The 19021-nt window shown below is 50.7% G+C and overlaps 1 protein-coding gene and 1 pseudogene across 8 annotated transcripts in view; one reads left to right on the forward strand and one right to left on the reverse strand.

Annotated features, from left to right (window-relative positions):
• Positions 1-19021, reverse strand: part of Myh14 (myosin, heavy polypeptide 14) — a 65070-nt gene that overhangs the window by 26329 nt on the left and 19720 nt on the right. For 6 of the 8 annotated variants that reach the window (XM_030242996.1, NM_001271540.1, XM_011250903.2 and 3 more), the window contains 10 exons: positions 11333-11428; positions 8930-9048; positions 7105-7257; positions 6812-6985; positions 6159-6332; positions 5634-5748; positions 2228-2415; positions 1344-1465; positions 804-873; positions 252-412 (listed from right to left, as the gene is read on the reverse strand). In XM_030242996.1, the coding sequence (XP_030098856.1) occupies positions 252-412; positions 804-873; positions 1344-1465; positions 2228-2415; positions 5634-5748; positions 6159-6332; positions 6812-6985; positions 7105-7257; positions 8930-9048; positions 11333-11428 (1372 nt within the window). Of the gene's footprint in view, positions 1-251; positions 413-803; positions 874-1343; positions 1466-2227; positions 2416-3322; positions 3446-5633; positions 5749-6158; positions 6333-6811; positions 6986-7104; positions 7258-8929; positions 9049-11332; positions 11429-19021 lie in introns of all 8 variants that reach the window. The other 2 variants (XM_030242997.1, NM_001271538.1) reach the window with 2 other exon arrangements.
• On the forward strand, positions 13288-14215 carry Gm18256 (predicted gene, 18256; annotated as a pseudogene).

Genomic DNA, 19021 nt, shown 5'->3' on the forward strand with positions numbered 1-19021 from the left:
TGCCGCGGGGCCCTCACACAGACCAGCTTCTCATACTCTTTCATCCAGGCATCTTCATAAAAACATGTCACCCCTCCAGCTGGGGTCCTGAGCAATTGGGTGGAGCCAAACACGTGTCTGGCTGGACCCCCAACCTTTAGAACTCGGGCAGCATACAGAAAGCACCCCAGCTCCCTCTGAGTGTTTGCTGGCCTCAGCCCAGCCTTGGCCTACAACACCCGACACAGCTTGGCTTCCTCAGGCTTCCTCACCTACGGGCCAGGTAGCCCCGTGCCGCTGCCTGGAAAGACACTATGATGTCGGTGACTTTCAGGTCCCGCTCCTCCTCCAGCTGGGCCAGGACCCCTGCCCGGAAGAAGATCTTGCTTTGGCCAACACGGTACAGGTTGGGGTCTAGCTCCAGGGCCTGGATCTGGGGGGTGAGAGTGGGAAGGGGAGGAGATGGAGAGAAAGAAACTGTATGAAGAAGGACAATGAGGCAGTCCCCCACACACACCTGGATCCCTGTCCAGACCCTACACCTGCCACACACCCCACTTCCATGCTATCGGCTTTACCCCACCCCACAGGACTCAAGGCAACGTCTTTCTGAAGGTCCAAGGCTTCCCATACATCTCACCCCAACAACAAAGGCCCTGCCCATGCAGTTAGCACCGCCTCCGTCCACAGGCCCCGCCCCAAGCAAGAGAAACCCCTCCCCACCCCAGGCACGGGCCCTACCCACTGCGCAGGCCCCACCTCAGATCACAAAGCCTCATCCCTCCATAGTCCTGCCCCCAAACATTGGCCCCACCCCTACGTACCATCTTCTCACAGGCCTGTTTGCCGTCCATGAAGCCCTTGGGAATAGCGTTCGGGGTGAGGATTTCATAGCTGCAACCAGAGGGGAGGGTGGAGAGGAAGACGTTCCACAGTGGCGTGAGAGATCATATAAGCAAGGCTTCGTAGACATCAGGAATGCAAACCACATCACTGGGATGGCCCACTTTTAGAAGTTCGTTTTGTTGTTGTTGTTGTTTGTTTGTTTGTTTATTTTTGAGATAGGATCTCATTTTGTAACGTTGGCTGCCCTGGAACTCGCTACGTAGACCAGGTCTGGCCTTGAATTCAAAAGTTCTTCCTGTATTTGCCTCGCAAGAGCTCTATGCCCAGCTTCGACTTCCGTTTTAAGTATAGAGGATCGCACACTTGCAGTGACCCTAAATACAGCTGGCACCCCAGGCCCCTTTCACACGGATCGTTTCTGAGGCTCAGTAACCTAGCTCCCAATATGAGATCGCACTTGTAGGGACTTGGCTCCCATCCTGCCCACTCCCCTGGGGCCTTTTGCTGGCCTGGCTCACCGCTGTCGGAACTCCTGGAAGAGGATGCGGTTGGGGAAGCCTTGGCGACAGATGCGGATACCCTCGAGGACCCCGTTACAACGGAGTTGGTCCAGCACCAGGCGCGGCTCCAGCTTTCCAGCCTGCAGGGGTGACGGCAGGGTCAGTGGTGGCCACCAGGGGCGCCACTGTGGCAAGTGTTTACCACTGATCCACACCCCAGCCTCGCTCTGGGGGATTCTAGAAAGGAACTTCATTGCTGAGTAACACACTTTTTACTTATTTGAAACACGATGTTATTAAGTTGCCCACACTGTCTTTGAACTGGTGCTATAAGAAGAGACTGATCCTGAATTTAACAGTTGTTCTATCTTATTGTCCCTAGTGCTGAACTGACAGGCCTGTGTCACCTCCTATCACCGCAGCCTTCTTCCACTCCGTATTCCCACCATGTTCCCACCCGCCTCTGGGCCTTTGCACAAGCCGTTCTCTGGTTGGAAAAGTGCTTAGGCTATGCAGTTCAGTCACCTCCCCTCAGGGATCTTTCTCTGACTCCCTGGCTAGGTAAAAGCCAACGTGACCTTCCTCTCATACCTTCAGAGTCACCTGAACATTCACTCGGGGTGCCAGGTTGTATGTGTATCTTATTAAGTCTCTCCCCCCCCCCCTTTGCCCTGTCTACCAGCAAGCGTGAGAACTCGATGTCCTCCCTTCACCTATTAGCTCCTTGGAGGGCACAGGAGCAGCTGGAACAGGCTCTTCTTGTCTCTCTGCCACTGTGTCCCCAAGTTCTGTTTCTGCCACACAGTGGACACTCAGAAACTTTAGGTCACAGAAGCAGACAGCCCAGGCATGGCGGCCACTCATCCCCACGCACAGAGCACATCAAGTTCCCTCCTACTCACCCTCTTCTCATGATTGGGAACGATGCAGCGGACAAAACTAGGGTTGGTGTTGCTGAGCGTGGCCATGAGGCGGCTCAGGGATTCTTTGTAGAGCTGCCCCACAGTCCGGAACATTCCACGGCGGGGGCGGCCTCCCGGTGGGCCATCTCCAAGGCTGCTTACTTGCTCCAGCCCCACGATGCCCTCCACTGTGGAGGGCATAAGAGATGCACAAAAGGGATCAAGGTCAGCCAGCCATACATTCATGCCATCCTCCTGCCTCAGACTCCAGAGTGCTGGGCTGGAGCCACCACACCCAGCTCCTTAGAATCATCTTTAAGGAATGGAGTTAGCTGAGGTGGAGTATCTTGCTGTTTATAGGACCTGGCATGTCACACAGAGCACTGCTACTTGGCCTGGGGGCTGGGGGTTGCAGTTGACAGGCAGACAGAGAGTCAGAAATGCAGCAACTGGCCTCAAGGTCACATAGCTCAGAAAGCAAAGACCCAGGGCCAGAACCTGGTAATGTGTCCTCATGTGCCCTACCACTGCTGGGAGTCCCCAATTTCAAGTCTCTCTGGAGCCCCTATGCTGTCAGTCATTTTCAAAATGACACATCTCATTGATTAGGTTTCTACAGCATAAGAAAGAGCTGGAAAGGTTCTGGGTTCAAATCCCGACTCTACCACTTACTGACTGTGTGACCTTGAGCAAGCGACATAACCTCTCTGTACTTGTTTCCTTGTTTGCACATTAGGTGCTCAGGAAATGTCTTTCTTAAAATGTTATCACACTGTGTGTGTGTTCATGTGAGTGTGCACGTGCGTGTAAGGCATGTGTGGAAGACAGTTTGTGGGAATTAGTTCTCTCCTCCCTCCATGTGGGTTCTGGGAGATGGACCTCAGAATGTCAGGCTTGGCGGCACACACCCCTGTATGTGCTGACCCATCTTGCTGGCCCCTTCTCTGTATTTTTAATAGTGGTCAAGCTAGAAGGTTCTAGAACCACCAAGGGCTCAGCAAGGAGGGAGAGACCTCATGCAGAGAGGAGGGGAACCAGCATTTCCACCCAGGACCCCTCCCCACAGTCCCTCCCAACTGCATTCTGCAACCTCACCCGTGGGTGCACAGAGAGACCCAACCCCTGGAGGAGAAGCGCCAGAGCCGAGTCTCCCTGCAGGTCCAGGGGACGGCGATGGGAAGGAGCCAAGTAAAGTGAACTGTTGGAGACCCCCTTGTTCTGGGGATGGGCAGATGAGGGGTGGGGAAGATGGCAGTGGTGGGAGAGATGTGTGGAGATGGGAGAGGGAAAGGTGAGAGGAAGAGAGAGAGAGAGAGCATTAGTCAGCACAGAGCAAGCAGGCAGGACTCAGCTGTTGCCTGTGACCTAATCAAGTCCTGTTCACCCTAATATCGGTGCCGAGAGCATCTGTGAGGAGTCAGTACCAAAGAAAATGACAGAACACCTTAGAACCCAAGTCTGCAACTGTTGTCTTAGCTAGTCCTTTTTGCCCTGGAAGCCCAGAAGTGCAGCAACTAACTTGACATATCCACCCCACCTGTTGGGGGCTGTTATGGTTTGTACATGCTTGGCCCAGGGAGTGGTGCTATTAGAAGGTGTGGCCCTGTTGGAATCGGTGTGTCACTGTGGATGTGGACTATAAGACCCTCATCCTAGCTGCCTGGAAGCCAGTAGTCTGCTAGCAGCCTTCAGATGAAGATGTAGAACTCTCAGCTCCTCCTGCACCATGCCTGCCTGGATGCTGGCATGTTCCTGCCTTGATGATAATAGACTGAATCTCTGAACCTGTAAGCCAGCCCCAATTAAATGTTGTCCTTATAAGAGTTGCCTTGGTCATGGTGTCTGTTCACAGCAGTAAAACCCTAACTGAGACAAGGACTGTCTCATTTGCCCGCCCCTGACCCCTGGCTGCATGTCCAATTCTGGGATCAAGGTGGCCAAGCGCGAGATGGATGTAAACTGGACCAAGTCCCTACTCTTCCCCTTCCTGCCCTTTGTGCCAGCCTTGTTAGTGACTCCTCAGGGGGGAGATTGGTTTAGCATCAGCTCCAGAAGATCAGGACTGTCGCTCAGAGCCAGGCACACAGGGGCTGGGACAGATGGGTAAGGGGTCATGTGCCCACAGTGCCCATGAACTACACCAAGCTTTAGAAAGGATTTATTCTGATTATTTGTAATTTTGTGTCTCTGTGTGTGTGTATTGAGGTACCCATGGAGGACAGAGGTGTTGGAGCCCCTGGAGTTAAGAGTGGTTGTAGGTGCTTATTAGCCACCTGACATGGGTGTCGATCCTGAACTCGGGTTCTCTGATGGCTCAACTTGTTTGTTTGTTTGTTTGTTTGTTTGTTTGTTTGAGTCGGGGCCTCTCTGTAGCCCTGGCTTCCTTAGAGCTCATAATGTAAAACAGGTTGCGCTCAAACTCACAGAGATGCCTCCCCCGCCCCACCCGCCTCCGAGTGCTGGGATTTAAAGGCTTGCACTACCATGCTTGGCTAAAAATATCTATATAAAATCAGCTTTCCATATATTCAGACTCAGCGCTTGCGGTTGAACAACTAATTAAAACTATTCCGAGGAAAAGAGTCTCTACTGAACACAACACAGGCTTTTCCTGCCATAGTCTGTGTAGTAGTGTAACTGCTATTTACATATCATTTGCATCTTGTTAAATAAATAGGATGAGGGCTGATTCAGCCTATAGGGACAGAGAGGAAAACGTATACAGGAAGGGGTGTGTGTCAAATGTGAATACTAGGGTATCTAGGTAAGTCTTTGAGTGGCCTAGTGTCCTGTGCATCCCAAGGGATGGCTGCACTTATTTTTTCTGGTCTGATTGCATAGGAGACTATTACTAAAAACGATCATTGACACTAATATGCCCATGGGTAGGCCTGTATTATTTCTTATCCTTGTGTAAGATGTTAGTTTAGATAACAACACATCAATACACCAACCCACTCCTCAACCCACCTAGCTTTCCACCCATCCATCTACATCTGCCTGCTTACCCATCTACCAACACATCCTTTCACTCACCAATCCAACCATCCATGCGCCCACCCACCCATCCACCCTCTCTTCAACACATCCAGCCTTCCATTCTTCTACCTGTCCATTTATACATCTGCTAACCTGTCCATCCGCCAACTCACCCACTCACTTACCAACCCCCTCATCCACCTATCTATACACTTGCCCATCCATCATCCACCAATCAGTCCATCCATATGTCTATCCATCCATCCATCTATCTATCCATCCATCCATCCATCCACTGGCCCACCCACCTACCCACTCATCCATACCCACCATTCCTCCCTCCCCCTCTAGCCTCTGGCTCCTGCTCCCACTGGGGGTAGGAAGGGACATGGCATCTGGGGACAGACCCTGGGTAGAGGGACCTTACCATCCTTCCAGATCTCAGCTGTGAGACGATCCGTGCTCTGGTGAAGCAAGGCGGCCACATTGTCATTCAGTGGGTCCATGTTCTTCATCAGCCACTCACTGGCTTTGTAGTCAACCTGAATGGAACAGGCAGATGACAGCGTGACTGAGATCCCCACACAGGTTCTTAGCATGGACTGGAATACTGGGGTCAACTTGTATCCATGCTCTGAACTGCCCCTCACCTGCAGGACCCTTCTTTCTATGCCCTTCCCCCACCCTCCTCTAGCCCATCCCTTGGCCCTCCATGACTACAACGTTCTTCTAGCACACTCTGCTCCGGCCACATAGCCCCCCCCCCCCCCCCCGTTCCTCAAACATAGTCTGTTCCCATCAAAGGGCCACAGGCGTGAGACTCTGTGGAATCTCACGGGTGGCCTCCCTCTGGAGGGAGCTGTGGCTGACTTGGTCTTAAACTTTGTGTGTCACAAGAGTCAGTGTACCCCTGGATCCTTGAGTGGTGACCCACAGCCAGCCTAGTCCTCACCTTGCCGGCATAGTGCAGGACGCTGAAGTCGGCCTGATCTCGCAGGTTCCTGGGGCGCTGGAACTTGGGGTGGCTGCCCTGCTCCTGGGCAACCTTCTCCACAAAAGACTTGTCCGTGGCCTTGGGGAACCAGCACTCCTCGTCCAGCAGGGCCAGGAGACCTGGAGGGTTGGCCTAACCAACAAGGGGAACAGAAGTCAGATTCCCCAAGTCTGGGCACAGGTTGCTGCTGTCAGTGCTTGGAAGTGGCTCGAGGTTGGGAGACTGGAGCATGGCTGAGTAGCTGAGCGCTTGCCTGGCCTACGCAAAGCGCTAGGCTCCAGCACCCAGCACCGAGCCTCGCACTGTCCCAGGAACTCAAGTGGGACCTTCCAGAGAACCTGCTGATCACACGGATGTGACTGCGGGTGGGACATTTGCTCTTTGGGTTAGTGAAGGACACTGTGGCAGGTGGGCAGGGTTGGGTAGTAGGTGGAGCCAAGCTTTGTGGGTCTGAGCATTGGGAGGGCAAAGATTTGTGGGACTAGGTGGTGGGCGGAGCCAAGTTTTGAGCGGTAGGGAGAACTGAAAGGTGTGTGTCCGGCGGTCTGGGCGGTAGGCGGGGCTGATCATCGAGGGTCTGGGTTGCTCGCTCATTGGCTCTGGCCTCTCACCGGACGCTCAATGAGGTCGATGCAAGGTTGCAGGTCCAACCCGAAGTCTAGGAAGGTCCAGGGGATGCCCTCTCGCTGGTACTCCTCCTGCTCCAGCACGAACATGGTGTGGTTGAATAGCTGCTGTAGCTTCTCGTTGGTGTAGTTGATGCACAGCTGCTCGAAGGAGTTCAGCTGCGAGGGTGGTGAAGGATGGGATGGTGAGTGCGGGGCGGGGCGGGGCGGGGCCGGGGCGGGGCGGGGCCGGAGGGAGCCAGATTAGGCGAGAAGGACCGCAAGACCACGGTGCACACCTGGAAGATCTCAAAGCCCGCGATGTCCAGGATGCCCAGGAAGGAGGCACCCTGCCGCGGGCTTCTGTCCAGGGCACGGTTGAGCCGCAGAACCAGCCAGCGGAACAGGCGCTCATAGGTAGCTTTGGCCAGAGCCTCCAGCGCAAAGTCAGCCTGCAGGGTAGGATGCAGAGTGACACTGGGTGTGGATCAAGCAGGGTGTCCCTGAACTTTTAGTTCACCTCACAGTTCACCTCACAGTTTCTTAGGTATAAACACCAAAAAGGACCACAGTAACAACACTTTGCCATAACTGAAGACCTTGTGTGCATCAAGCACCTACCCTCCTCCACCTCTTAAATCAACATCTACAGCACAGTGGGAGCTCCAGGTCTAAGAGTCTGGGTTCGAATCCCAATATAGCCACTCAGAGGCTGTAGCCTCAGGGCCTTGAATAAACCTCTCCAGGCCCTAGCATCTCTGTGCTATTAGAGACCACACCTGAGACAGAAATCCAGGGACTCCCAAACTCCTTTCTGTTCCCTGTGGCTAACCTGTGGTCACCTATCTGTCACCAGTGTGGTCTGAGCCACCATCTTTGCCTGGGTTTTGTCAGTGTCCCTGAGTTTCCTTGCTTATATATGTACTCTATGGAATCAGTTCTTGCAGTAGCCAGAAGAATCTTTAAATAGAGGACAAATGAAATCAAGTCACTTCCCAGGCTCCCACAGTACCTCTTTACTCTGTCCCCCACTGAGCATGGTTTCAGGGACCCTCTCCCTCTCCCTCGATCCTTTGTTTTGACATCACTAAACCTCCTCCGCAGAGGCATCGCTAAACAGAACCATCCTTTTCATTAACCTGCTTATTCGCCATGTCCCTAGCTCAGTGTTTCTCAACTCGTGGGTCGGGGGGGGCCCCCCACAGAGGACACATGTAAGATCTCTTGCATATCAGATATTCACAATACCATTTAAAACAGTAGCAAATTTACAGTTATAAAGTAGCAATAAAATAACTTTATGGTTAGGGATCACCACCACAACGGAACAACTGTGTTAAAGGGTGGAAGTATTAGAAAGGGTGAGAACAATGGCCAGAGTACATCCCAAGCCCCTGAGAGACAAGTCTTCATTTTCGCTTGTATGTGTGTGCACATGTGAGGGCTCATGAGGGTGTGGAGGCCAGAGGTCAAGCTCAGGTGTCATGCCTTGGGAAGAGCCATTTCCCATCTAGTTCTTTCAGAGAGAGTCTCTCACTGAGGCTGGGGCTTGTTCACTCAGCTAGAGCGGCTGACCAGTAAAAGCCAGGGGTCCTCCTGTGTTCATCGCCACAGCTCTTTACGTGGGTTCTGGGGTTCGTGGGACTTGGGTCCACGTGCTTGTGAGGCCAGCACTTGCTGTGGAGCGACCTCCCAGCCTTGATCTGTGTTTTCATTATTGCTCACCCTCACCCCGCCCCCAGCCTGGTGATAGAATAAGGGCAGGCAAGGTTGCTGAGTGTGAGAGATGGGGAACGCTGCTTAAAGACCTAGTAAGAGGATTCTGAAGATAAAGGAGCTCGCTGCCAAGCCTGACGACCTGAGTTCAATCCCCAGGACCCACGTGGTAGAAGGACAAAACTAACTGCTGTTGGTGCTCTGGTGCCAGCCTGCATGCTGTGGCAGTGCCCCTCCCCCAACAAATAAACAAATAATTGTAATAATAATATTTAAAAGTCCCAGGATCACAAACCGTAAGCCAGTCCTTCCTGCCCTCACAGGGCTTGATCCCGCCTACCACTGAATCCCGCCTACCACTGAATCCCGCCTACCACTGAATCCCGCCTACCGCTGAATCCCGCCTACCTGCTCCTTGGTTTGTGCTTTCTGAACATAATCTCGGCCCACTTTGATGCGGGGTGTGAGAAGGGCTCTGGAGAAGTCGGTCACTCCGAGTCCCAAGAGGCGGCAAAGCTTCTGGGCAGCTGAGGGAGAGAGCAGGTGACAGGGGTTAGTGGGGAGGGACATCGGACCCCTCCGTTGGGGGAAAGAGGTGGAGGTGGCCCTTTCTGGGAGGAGCATCCTGAGCGAACCAGGCGCTGGGTTAAGAGGCCTGTGCCTCTGGGCCTTGGGTGATGCACATTTTCAGCAGGAACAACTAGCACACCTCTGCACTAGCACGTTAAATAGATGGATGTTTGCGGCGGAGCACGCCAGGGCTGCGTGGGAGGCGTGTTTCCCTTTCTACTCTGAATTAAAGCCTGAATCAAGCCACGTTCCCAGGCATCCGTCAGCTCCACGGAGGGAAAGCTTACTCTGCTCTTGGCCCCACAGAAGAAAAAAGAGAAGCCTAGAAAGAAATGCATTAAAAAGGCACCAGAGTCAGACATGGTGGCACATACCTGCCAACCCAGTATCTGAGAGTCTGAGGGAGGAGAATCAAGAATTCAAGGTCACCCTCAACTATAAAGCAAGTTGAGGGCCAATCTGGGCTACATGAGATCCTACCTGACCCCAACACTCGCAACCATTGGGTTCTAGTTAAAACATAAAGTTATTCCTTGAGGCATGAAGGGAAATAAGCAGGTTTCAGAAAGGTTTGTAGCCACGAAGTGGTGGTACGCGCCTTTAATCTCAGTACTCAGCACCGGGCACCCAGGAGGCAGAGGCAGGCGGGTCTCTGAGTTTGGGGGCAGCCTGGTCAACAGAGTGAGTTTTAGAACAGCCAGACATACACAGAAAAACCCTGTCTCGAACACCCCCATCCCCAACATACACACCAAAAAGATAAAATAAAGAAAAAAGAAAAACGTGTAGTGTTTGCCCCCAATTAAGTAAAGCAAACAGGTAGTGCAGGACAGTGCCGGGTTGGTGAATAGCACCCCCCGGTGGCCACAAGTGGGCGCTGCAGGGCTGGGTGAGCGGGGAGCAGTGCCCCAGTTCCCCAGATTTTCAGAGCTGTGCAGTTTGAGAGTGAGCTGGAGGGTTTTTATAACCAGGACAGAGAGCTTCAGATGTCCAGAGGGAGCCCGTGAACTCTATTTCTGTCTGGATCTCCAGCTACACCGGCACAGGGTAGGAAAACCCCAGGGGAGACCCCGAGGACGCAGACAGCATTGGAGTCTGACTGTGGGCAGTTGTCTCTCCTTTCTTGACAACCAAATCCCAGCACTCAGGATGCAGAGGCAGGTGAATCTCTGTGAGTTCAAGGCCAGCCTGGTCTACAGAGAGAGCTCTAAGATAGCCAGGGCTACACAGAGAAACCCTATCTCGAAAAAAACAAATAAAAAAAAAGGGGGTTGGATGCAAGAGGATTAGGAAGTTCAAGGCCATCCAGAGCTACATATGGCCCAGTCCCAAATAATGAACAAGAAGCGACAGCAAGAATTAGTGATTTTCGGGCTGGCGAGATGGCTCAGCGGGTAAAAGCACTGACTGCTCTTCCAAAGGTCCTGAGTTCAAATCCCAGCAACCACATGGTGGCTCTCAACCACCCATAATGAGATTTGACGCCCTCTTCTGGTGCATCTGAAGCCAGCTACAGTGTACTTACATATAATAATAAATAAATCTTTGGGCCGGAGCAAGCAGAGTTGACCAGAGTGAGCAGGACAGAGGTCTTAAAAATTCAACTCTCAACAACCATATGAAGGCTCACAACCATCGTACAGCTACAGTATATTCACATACATAAAATAAATAAATAAATCTTTTAAAAAAAGAGAATTGGTGATTTTCATTGTTTAACAAAATCAAGGAGGGGGATGTGAAATTGGGTGTGGTGGCACAGATGGTAAACCTCAGCACTTGAGGGGCAGAGGCAGGAAGATCAGGAATTAAAAGGGCCCAATGTAGGGGCTAGGAAGACGGCTCAGTGGCTAAGAGCACTGGCTACTCTTCCAGAAGACCCGTGTTCAATTCTCAGCACCCACACGGCAGCTCACAACTGTCTGTAACTCTAGTTCCAAAGGATCTGACATCCTCATACGGACATGCGTGCAGGCAAAACACTGATGCACATAAAATAAATAAAGTATTTTTAAAAAGAAAAAAAAAGGACCCAAGGCTGGAGGAGGAGAGGTGATTCTCGGGCATGGGTGGGGCTGTCTACCTATCATGGTGGGGTTGTCTTCAGCAGGGTGTTTAAAATGGAGGAAGCCTGGCCATGGTGCTCTGGGCAAAGTGCAGGAGTCTGAGCCCTCCTGGGTGAGAGGCAGAGGTAGGAGGGGACACTCTGGTGAGGACAGAGGACATTGGCCTTGGTGGTACCTGTGTTGTCAGGCATGGTGGCTTGGTCCGTATTGCGCTCTTTCTTCAGGACAATGTTGCCAAACTGGAGGACAGCAGAGACAGTGCGCAGCATGGCTGTGGGGCAGAGAGGATGGTCACAGGGGAACTCTGGTACCTATCTAATCACACTGCAGGAAACCCAAAGTCATGTCCAGTACCCCAGAGCTCAAAGCTCACCTGTGACCCCAGCTAAGCCTTTCAAACTGCAACAGAATCAATACACTCAGCTTTCTGTTTTCAAGCTTTGAAAAGAGAGATAATGTGCACACTATTCAAAATGAACCAAAGGTTGCACTAGGGCAATGGCTCAGTCAGGAAGGTGCTCTCTGAACAAGCACGAGGTCCCAAGTTTGATGTCTTAGCACCCACATAAAAAGCTGGGTCCAGTGGTACACATCTGTAACCCCAGGCCTGAGGAGACAGACAGGACAATCCTGGGAGATCAGTGGCTGGCCAACCAGCCTAGCCAGACAGTCAAGCTCCAGGTTCAGTAAGAGAACCTGTTTCAAAAAATAAGATCACTAGACTTGGCAGAAAGCCCCTTTAACCACGTTCCATCCTGCCAGTCCCACGCCCAACGCTTTACCCGAGTGTTAAGGGTTGGAACCCAGGTTCCCGTGCTCTGCCCACTAAGCCATCTCCTCAGCCCATTGCTGATTCTGACACACAGAGCTTGTGACCAAGGGTATTAAAGTTGATGCCACAGGGAAGTGAGTTGTCTTCCACGTTGGGCACTGGAGCCTCTTTGCTCCAGCAATGTGCTGAGGGTGCACTTTTCACAGCTGGAACTGTCCCATGGTGAAGAGCACTTGCTGTTCAGAGTGCCCACGTCAGGTAGCTCACAACCACCTGGAACTCCAGCTCCAGGGGATCTTACATCCTTTTCTGGACCCCAGAGATATGCATTCAGATGCACATAACACACACATACATGCCCACATACACATGTGCACGTGCAAGCATGCACATACACATACACACACATCTTTTTAAAAAAATCCCAAACTAGGGAACCAAGTAAAACCCAGAGGGACACTTGTCTGAACTGACATGGCTGATTCTGGGACACTTGTCTGAACTGACATGGCTGAGCACCATGCTTGTGTGTTCTTGAAGCCAGATCACACTACTCTGCTCTGTGAGTGGCCACAATTGGGGACTCTGAAAAAAAAAAAAAAAAGACCCTAGAGAGCTAAGATTTCTCTAGAAAATTCCCTGCTAGAGCTGAATACCCAGAATCCCCGGCAACTGGAGGGGACAGCCCCCAGAAAGCTGTGCCAAGCCACCCCACAGTTTGATCTACACATGTGTGTTTCCTGGCTGGTGGGCTCCGTCTCTCTTACACAGGCACCTTACAGGAGTTGGTTCTCTCCTTCTGTCGGGCAGATTTTAGGAACTGAACTCTGGTCTTGAGGCTTGGTAGCAAACTCCTTTAACTGATTGAGCTGTTTCGCTGGGGAACAAAGGACTCTTCTGTCCTTTAAATAAATCTATTCTCATGCCCATTCCTATTTCCTAGGGTTGTGTTGGGTTTCTGTTTGTTTTGTTTTGATTTGGTTTGATTTTTGCACATCTGAGACTAGTTTCATACATCCCATGCTGACCTGGCCCTTTCTGTACAGCTAAGGGTGAGCTTGGACGCCTGCCTTTACTTCCTAGTACTAAGATGACAGAACGTCACTGCCATGCCGGACTTACGAGAATCCAGGACTCCACCAACTAGGTCCTAGCCCCAGCTCCTATATCTCAGGGTTTTGGTAAGGTGTCCAGCCACAGACCTGAGACCTCTAACCACAGTAGGGTTTGGCTTACAAATAGATCTAGGGAGAAAGTACTTAGATTTCGCAAACGCCTTGGCTGTGATCACCCAGTGCACTGTTTGTCATTGGGAATGTTAGGTGCATGCCAGGCTGTCCAGGCTGTGGATTAGGGATGGCATACTTGGCATGCCCCAGGGACGGCCAGGGCTGCAGCCACCTACCATGCCTGGCCAGCGAGGTTTCCACTCCAACCCAGCCTTGCAGACCATGAATCCTCTGCAGACAGGTGTCCAGAGAGCTGGCCTGCCCCAGCAGCAGCAGCCCCAGCAGCAGCAGCTCCAGCCACCCATGGGAGCCATGAGTCCCCAAGCTTAGCAAATGAACATGAATCGCAATCACATGCCTTCACAGTTCAGAGACATCTTAAGATGTCAGATGATGCAACCGCAAGGAGCAGGGCCAGGAATTGGCCCTGGAATGGCCAACCACAACAAGCTTCAGCATCCCCAAGAAACTGGCTATCCATCCCAGCAGCGGCGGCGGTGGCATCCTCGAATGCAGCAAGGAAATATGGGACAAATGGGTCAGCTTCCCCAGGCTCTAGGGGCTGAGGCAGGAGCCAGTCTACAGGCCTATCAGCAGCAACTTCTTCAACAACAGATGGGGTCTCCTGCTCAGTCCAAACCCTGAGTCCAGAGCAGCATATACTCCCAAATCAGGCACAGTTCCCACACCGGCAAAGTCAACAAATCCTCTCCAATGAAGTGCGCTCTCCGGAGCCTGTCCCTTCTCCGACCACAGTCTCAGCCCTACCCCACCCCCCATTCTAGCCCATCTCCGAGGATGCAGCCTCAGCCTTCTTCACACCATGTTTCTCCACAGACCAGTTCCCCACATCCTGGACTGGCAGCTGCCCAGGCTGCCAACCCCATGGAACGAGGGCATTTTGCCAGCCCAGCCCAGAATTCAATGCGTTCACAGGTCGCCAGCAATCCAGGCACGGCAAACCTCCGCGGGGCAAGTGCCTCGCCACGGCCCTGGGACTGAGCAGCGATAATGCAGACTTGAATTCAAACCTCTCACAAGTACACTAAACACACACGAGCGACACCCTGTAGTATTTTGGGAGCAAAAGATTATTTTCTCTAAACAAGACTTTTTGTACTGAAAACAATTTTTTAAAAATCTTTCTTAGCCTAAAAGACCCATTTATTTTCCTTGGGACATGTAAGAACTGTGCAATAGCCATTTATGGTTTAAAGCAAACATGCCAGATGAACCTGAGGGATGACAGATAGAAAAGAACATATTTTTGCTATGGCTGGTTACCCCAGCTCTTTTTCCCCTTGTGTGTGTGGTTCAAGTGCGCACTGGGAGGCATCTGAGGTCTGAAGCCAACCATATGCTCCTGCCTTGCCCCTCCGATAGGGTTTGTTAATTTTTTTTTAATTAATGAAAATATGTAATATTAATAGCTGACGTTTTTGCTTATTTCCTCACTTTATGAAAGAATTTTTTTAAAAAAAAGAACATTTCTAAAACCAGAGGACAAAAGGGGTTAATGTTACATAAAATTATACACACACACACACACACACACATATATACATGCATACACACATACACATATATATACATACATATATATATATATATATATATATATATATATACCAATTTTTTTCTCTGGGTGCAAAAATGTTCATTCTTTTAAAAACATTAAAAAAATAAAAATAAAAAGCCTCCTTTTTCCACCCCTCAAGTCAACTTTTGTGCTCCAGAAAATTTTCTATTCCATAAGTCTAAGGGTAAAACTTCAAGTATTAAGATAATTTGTACATGTAGAGAAAAAAAATGACTTTTTCATAACATACAGGGGCAGCTGCCAAGTTGATGTATTATAATATTGTGGTTTCTGTTTCCTGAGAGAATTTTTTTGTTATTTTTACATCTAACAAAGGGGTAAAAAATCAAAAAAGAGGGTAAGAAATGACTCCTGGGTGATTTTAACATGCAAATGTCTGCGGTCTCTTCGCTCGCTTTTACTGTGCCCACACACGAACACTTTTTGTAAAACTTGAAAATAGAAAGCAAAAACCCTCAACTGTTGTAAATCATGCAATTAAGGTTGATTACTTACAACTATGAACTTTGGATCACTGTGTAGACTGTTAAATTTGATTTCTTATTACCTATTGTGTGAGACAGACCAAAAAAAAAAGAATGCCAGGGGCTTAAAGAACAGAGGTTGTGCTGCCCCCTTGAGGACACCCGGGGCACTGTGGAGGAGCAGCTCAGCCTGTGTCTAGGGACTATCACCATCCGTGTCACTACTTATCACGGGAGTGTTTTCTATGTGGAGGGGGGTAAACACTGTGTGACCTGGGAAACTGTTGCTATTTTTTCCTTTATTTTTAATTTATGTTGTATAGATTATCTGTGCATCATGTGCACACAATTCCCACAGAGGCAGAGCCCCTGGGACTGGAGTTACAGATGGTTGTGAGCCACCATGTGGATGCTGGGTATCAAACCTGAGCCTTCTGAAAGGGCAGCCAGTGATCCTAAGGGCTGAGCCATCTCTCAGCCCCTGCAGCTGGTTTAACTCAGAGTTCTACCAAAACTTGAGACATTCTGTCCTCTGAGCGCAGGGGTCAACGACAGGCTGTGGCAGCTGTGTTTGTGTCTGTTGTCTCCATGGCACCGTTAAGGAGCAACACCGCGTGCACTGTTCCCACCCCGGCCGCTCCGTCTCCGATGTTTACGCAGTCAACAGACACAGAGTATTTTTCTTTTCCCTGTACCACATCCAATCCAAGCACCTGACCTTCAGCTACAGCTCCAGGAGGTGGACCCAGCTACCTATGATCCCAAGGTGACAGATGGAGAAACTGAGGCAGGTAACTCACAAACTCAGGATCACTCATTCCATAAGCTGGCAGAGGTAGGGTTCCAGCTGAAGTTATGCGAGCTTTCCTGTCAGCCACACAGTAAACGGGAACATGTAAAGACCTGCACACAGCACAGCAAGAGGAACTGGGATCACACTTGTGTGCACACGCACAAGCACCCTCGCACAAGTACACACTCAGTCACTGTGACGGTGCACGCTTATCATCCCAGCAATCAGGAGATGGAAGCAGGAGGATTGTTGTTCAAGACCAGCCTGGACAACAGACTCTGTCTCAACAACAAAAAGCAATCCAAGGTAGGTGACATGGTTCGGCTGGAGAAGGGGCTTGCCACCAAGCCTGAGTGCGTGAGCTCATTTTCCAGCACCTGCAGTGTAGAAGGAGAGAAACAACTTCCCAAAGCTGTCCCCACCTCCAAGTACATATGCATGCATATGTTAGTGCTAAAGAAATAAATGTGGAAAAGAAGAAAACAACAACAACAACAACAACAAAAACCCCAGATATTTAAACATAAGCCCGGTATTCAGAGATAGAATTTGCTGAATGGAGGCTGGAGAGATGGCTCAGTGGCTAAGAGGACTGGCTGCCACCCTTATAGGGGACCAGGGTTCAAATTTCACTACCCACATGGTGACTCACAATTCCAGGCGAACTGGCATCCTTGGGCACACACATGCAGGCAAACCATCCATACAAATACGATAAATAAATCAAAGACGTAAAAAAAAAAAAAAAATTGCTGAGTCTCAGTCTGGTCCTTAGCTTCCCCAGCGGGGGCAGTGGGAAGGGGCTGGACTCACTGGTCTCTCATTTGACACTCTTAGAGTGAGGGGTAGGGCAGAGACAGGAGTTTCAGGAACGCTGAGAGCTCTGCAGCTGACAGGAGCCACTTCAGACAAGATCCTGGGTCCCGGAGCTGAGGCCTGGAGTGCTAAGAGCGCGAGACAGAGATCACTGCTGCTCAATGAGTGCTGGAAAGGCCTGTGTTAGGCAGCTGACACTCTGGGGGCCTCCCAGGACCAAGGCTGGGAGATCCGTCTGTACAACTGGCAAAAATGGGGTGCCATTGGGATCAGGCGGAGCAGGGTTGGGCACCAAGCTCAGCTAACCTGGGGGTGACAGCCAGGTCTGCAGAAAACGGGGCCTGAGTTCACCTCTGTGGCGGAAGCGCAGCTGTGGGTCTTTGTGGTTGCCCCATCCATTGTGGGTAAAAATAAATACAACAGAATAATTTATAGTCAGTGTGTGGTCACTCTGACCCTGAGTTGACCCTGTGATCAACTCCAGGGGCCGCCTCCAAAATGAAATGCAGCTGAGTACAGTGGTTCATATCTGTAGTTCCAAAAATTGGAAGGCTGAGGCAAGAGGACTGTCATGAGTTCAAGATTCTTTTTTTTTTGTTTGTTTGTTTGTTTTGTTTGTTTGTTTGGTTGGTTTTTTTGTTTTTGTTTTTTCGAGACAGGGTTTCTCTGTATAGCTGGGGCTGTCCTGGAACTCACTTTGTAGACCAGGCTGGCCTCGAACTCAGAAATCCGCCTGCCTCTGCCTCCTGAGTGCTGGTATTAAAGGTGCACGCCACCACGCCTGGCTCATGAGTTCAAGATTCTTACTCATAGGAGAGACTCTCAGGTTCCCTGTGCCTGCTAACTGTTCAGCTTCCCAGCCTGGCATTCACAGTACCAAGGGTTAGCAGAGAAAGATACAAAGTGAGGTGACAGACACACAGAGGTCCTCTCTTGTTGGGTCCCAAATGCTGTCTGCCCCAGGCTGCCTTCGGGCACGTCCATCTGCATTTCTGGCTGAGGGTTATGGGGTCCACCACCTCTCTGCCATCTCCTGAGGGGAGATGGGACCCAGGCAAGACTTCCTGACCTTTTGTCTCATCTTTGATATGAAACAGAGTCTATGCAAAGATGTTGGGCTCTAGACCATACAAGTGGAGCACAAGGAGGCTGTCACATGATCCCATCTGCCTGCCACTCCAACAAAAATATACAAAACTTCTTAGATGGAGGGCACGCAAGCCCAGAGCTAAGAAGTGGAGAACTGGCGCCACCTTGTGGATGGTGGCGAGGTAGGTCCTCTGCAGCCAAAACCAACCAAGGTGTGTTAGGGTATGGCTGTTTTAGGGTATGCTTGGAATCTCCCAGTGAAGGGCTGAGTTCGCTGCTCAGTGATAGTGCACCTGCCCATCAGTCACATCTCAGCACCAAAATAAATTAATGAGTTAAGTTAAATGTGTATGGGTGGACACTGAAAGTCTAGAGCCAGGCTCTGGAGTCTTGGGATGAAGATGACCACACATGGTCCTCTCTGGAAGGTGTTAGTGTAGCTGAAGTTGTGGTGGCCCAAAAATCAGGCTGAAAGCACATTCAAACTCTGAAAATTGAGTACTGAACCCGGTACACACAGGCTCCCAATAGGAGGGTACCATGGGCCATCTGGTATCAAGAGGCTGGGCTGATGATCATGGCCAGGTTCTGTATTGCTAGTTGCCTGGTGGGAAAGACTAGCAGTCCGGGGAATTACAAAACCATAGTTAAGAAATCTAGCCATGGCTGTAGGTGTGGCCATGAGTGGGTACACTGAGGTACATTGAGGTGCTCAGCACTCTAGATTGAGCCCTGAAGGCAACATGAGCTCCCGAGGAGAATCAAATTGTGAGGTGGAGCCCAGCTGATGCACATACACCTAGAGGTCTCTGTCTGAGAGCCCAGTGCACCCAAAAAGGAAGATACCAAAACCTCTCAAAAGATGCTGTGGTCCAGCTGGGTAAAGGGGCCAGTGCTTGCCATCGTCATACTCTGGAGGCTGAGAAAGGAAAACTGCTATAAGCTTGGGGCTTTCCTTAGCTACACAGCCAGATCCTGGCCAGTCTGGGCTCCAGTATGAGACTCTTTCTAAAACAAACAAAATCATCACCATCACCATCATCATAATCGAAAGGATTGTAAATGTAGTTCAGTTGGTGGAGAACCTGACTAGCAATGCGT

The sequence above is a fragment of the Mus musculus genome, chromosome 7, assembly GCF_000001635.26.
Source record: "Mus musculus strain C57BL/6J chromosome 7, GRCm38.p6 C57BL/6J".
NCBI lineage: Eukaryota > Metazoa > Chordata > Mammalia > Rodentia > Muridae > Mus > Mus musculus.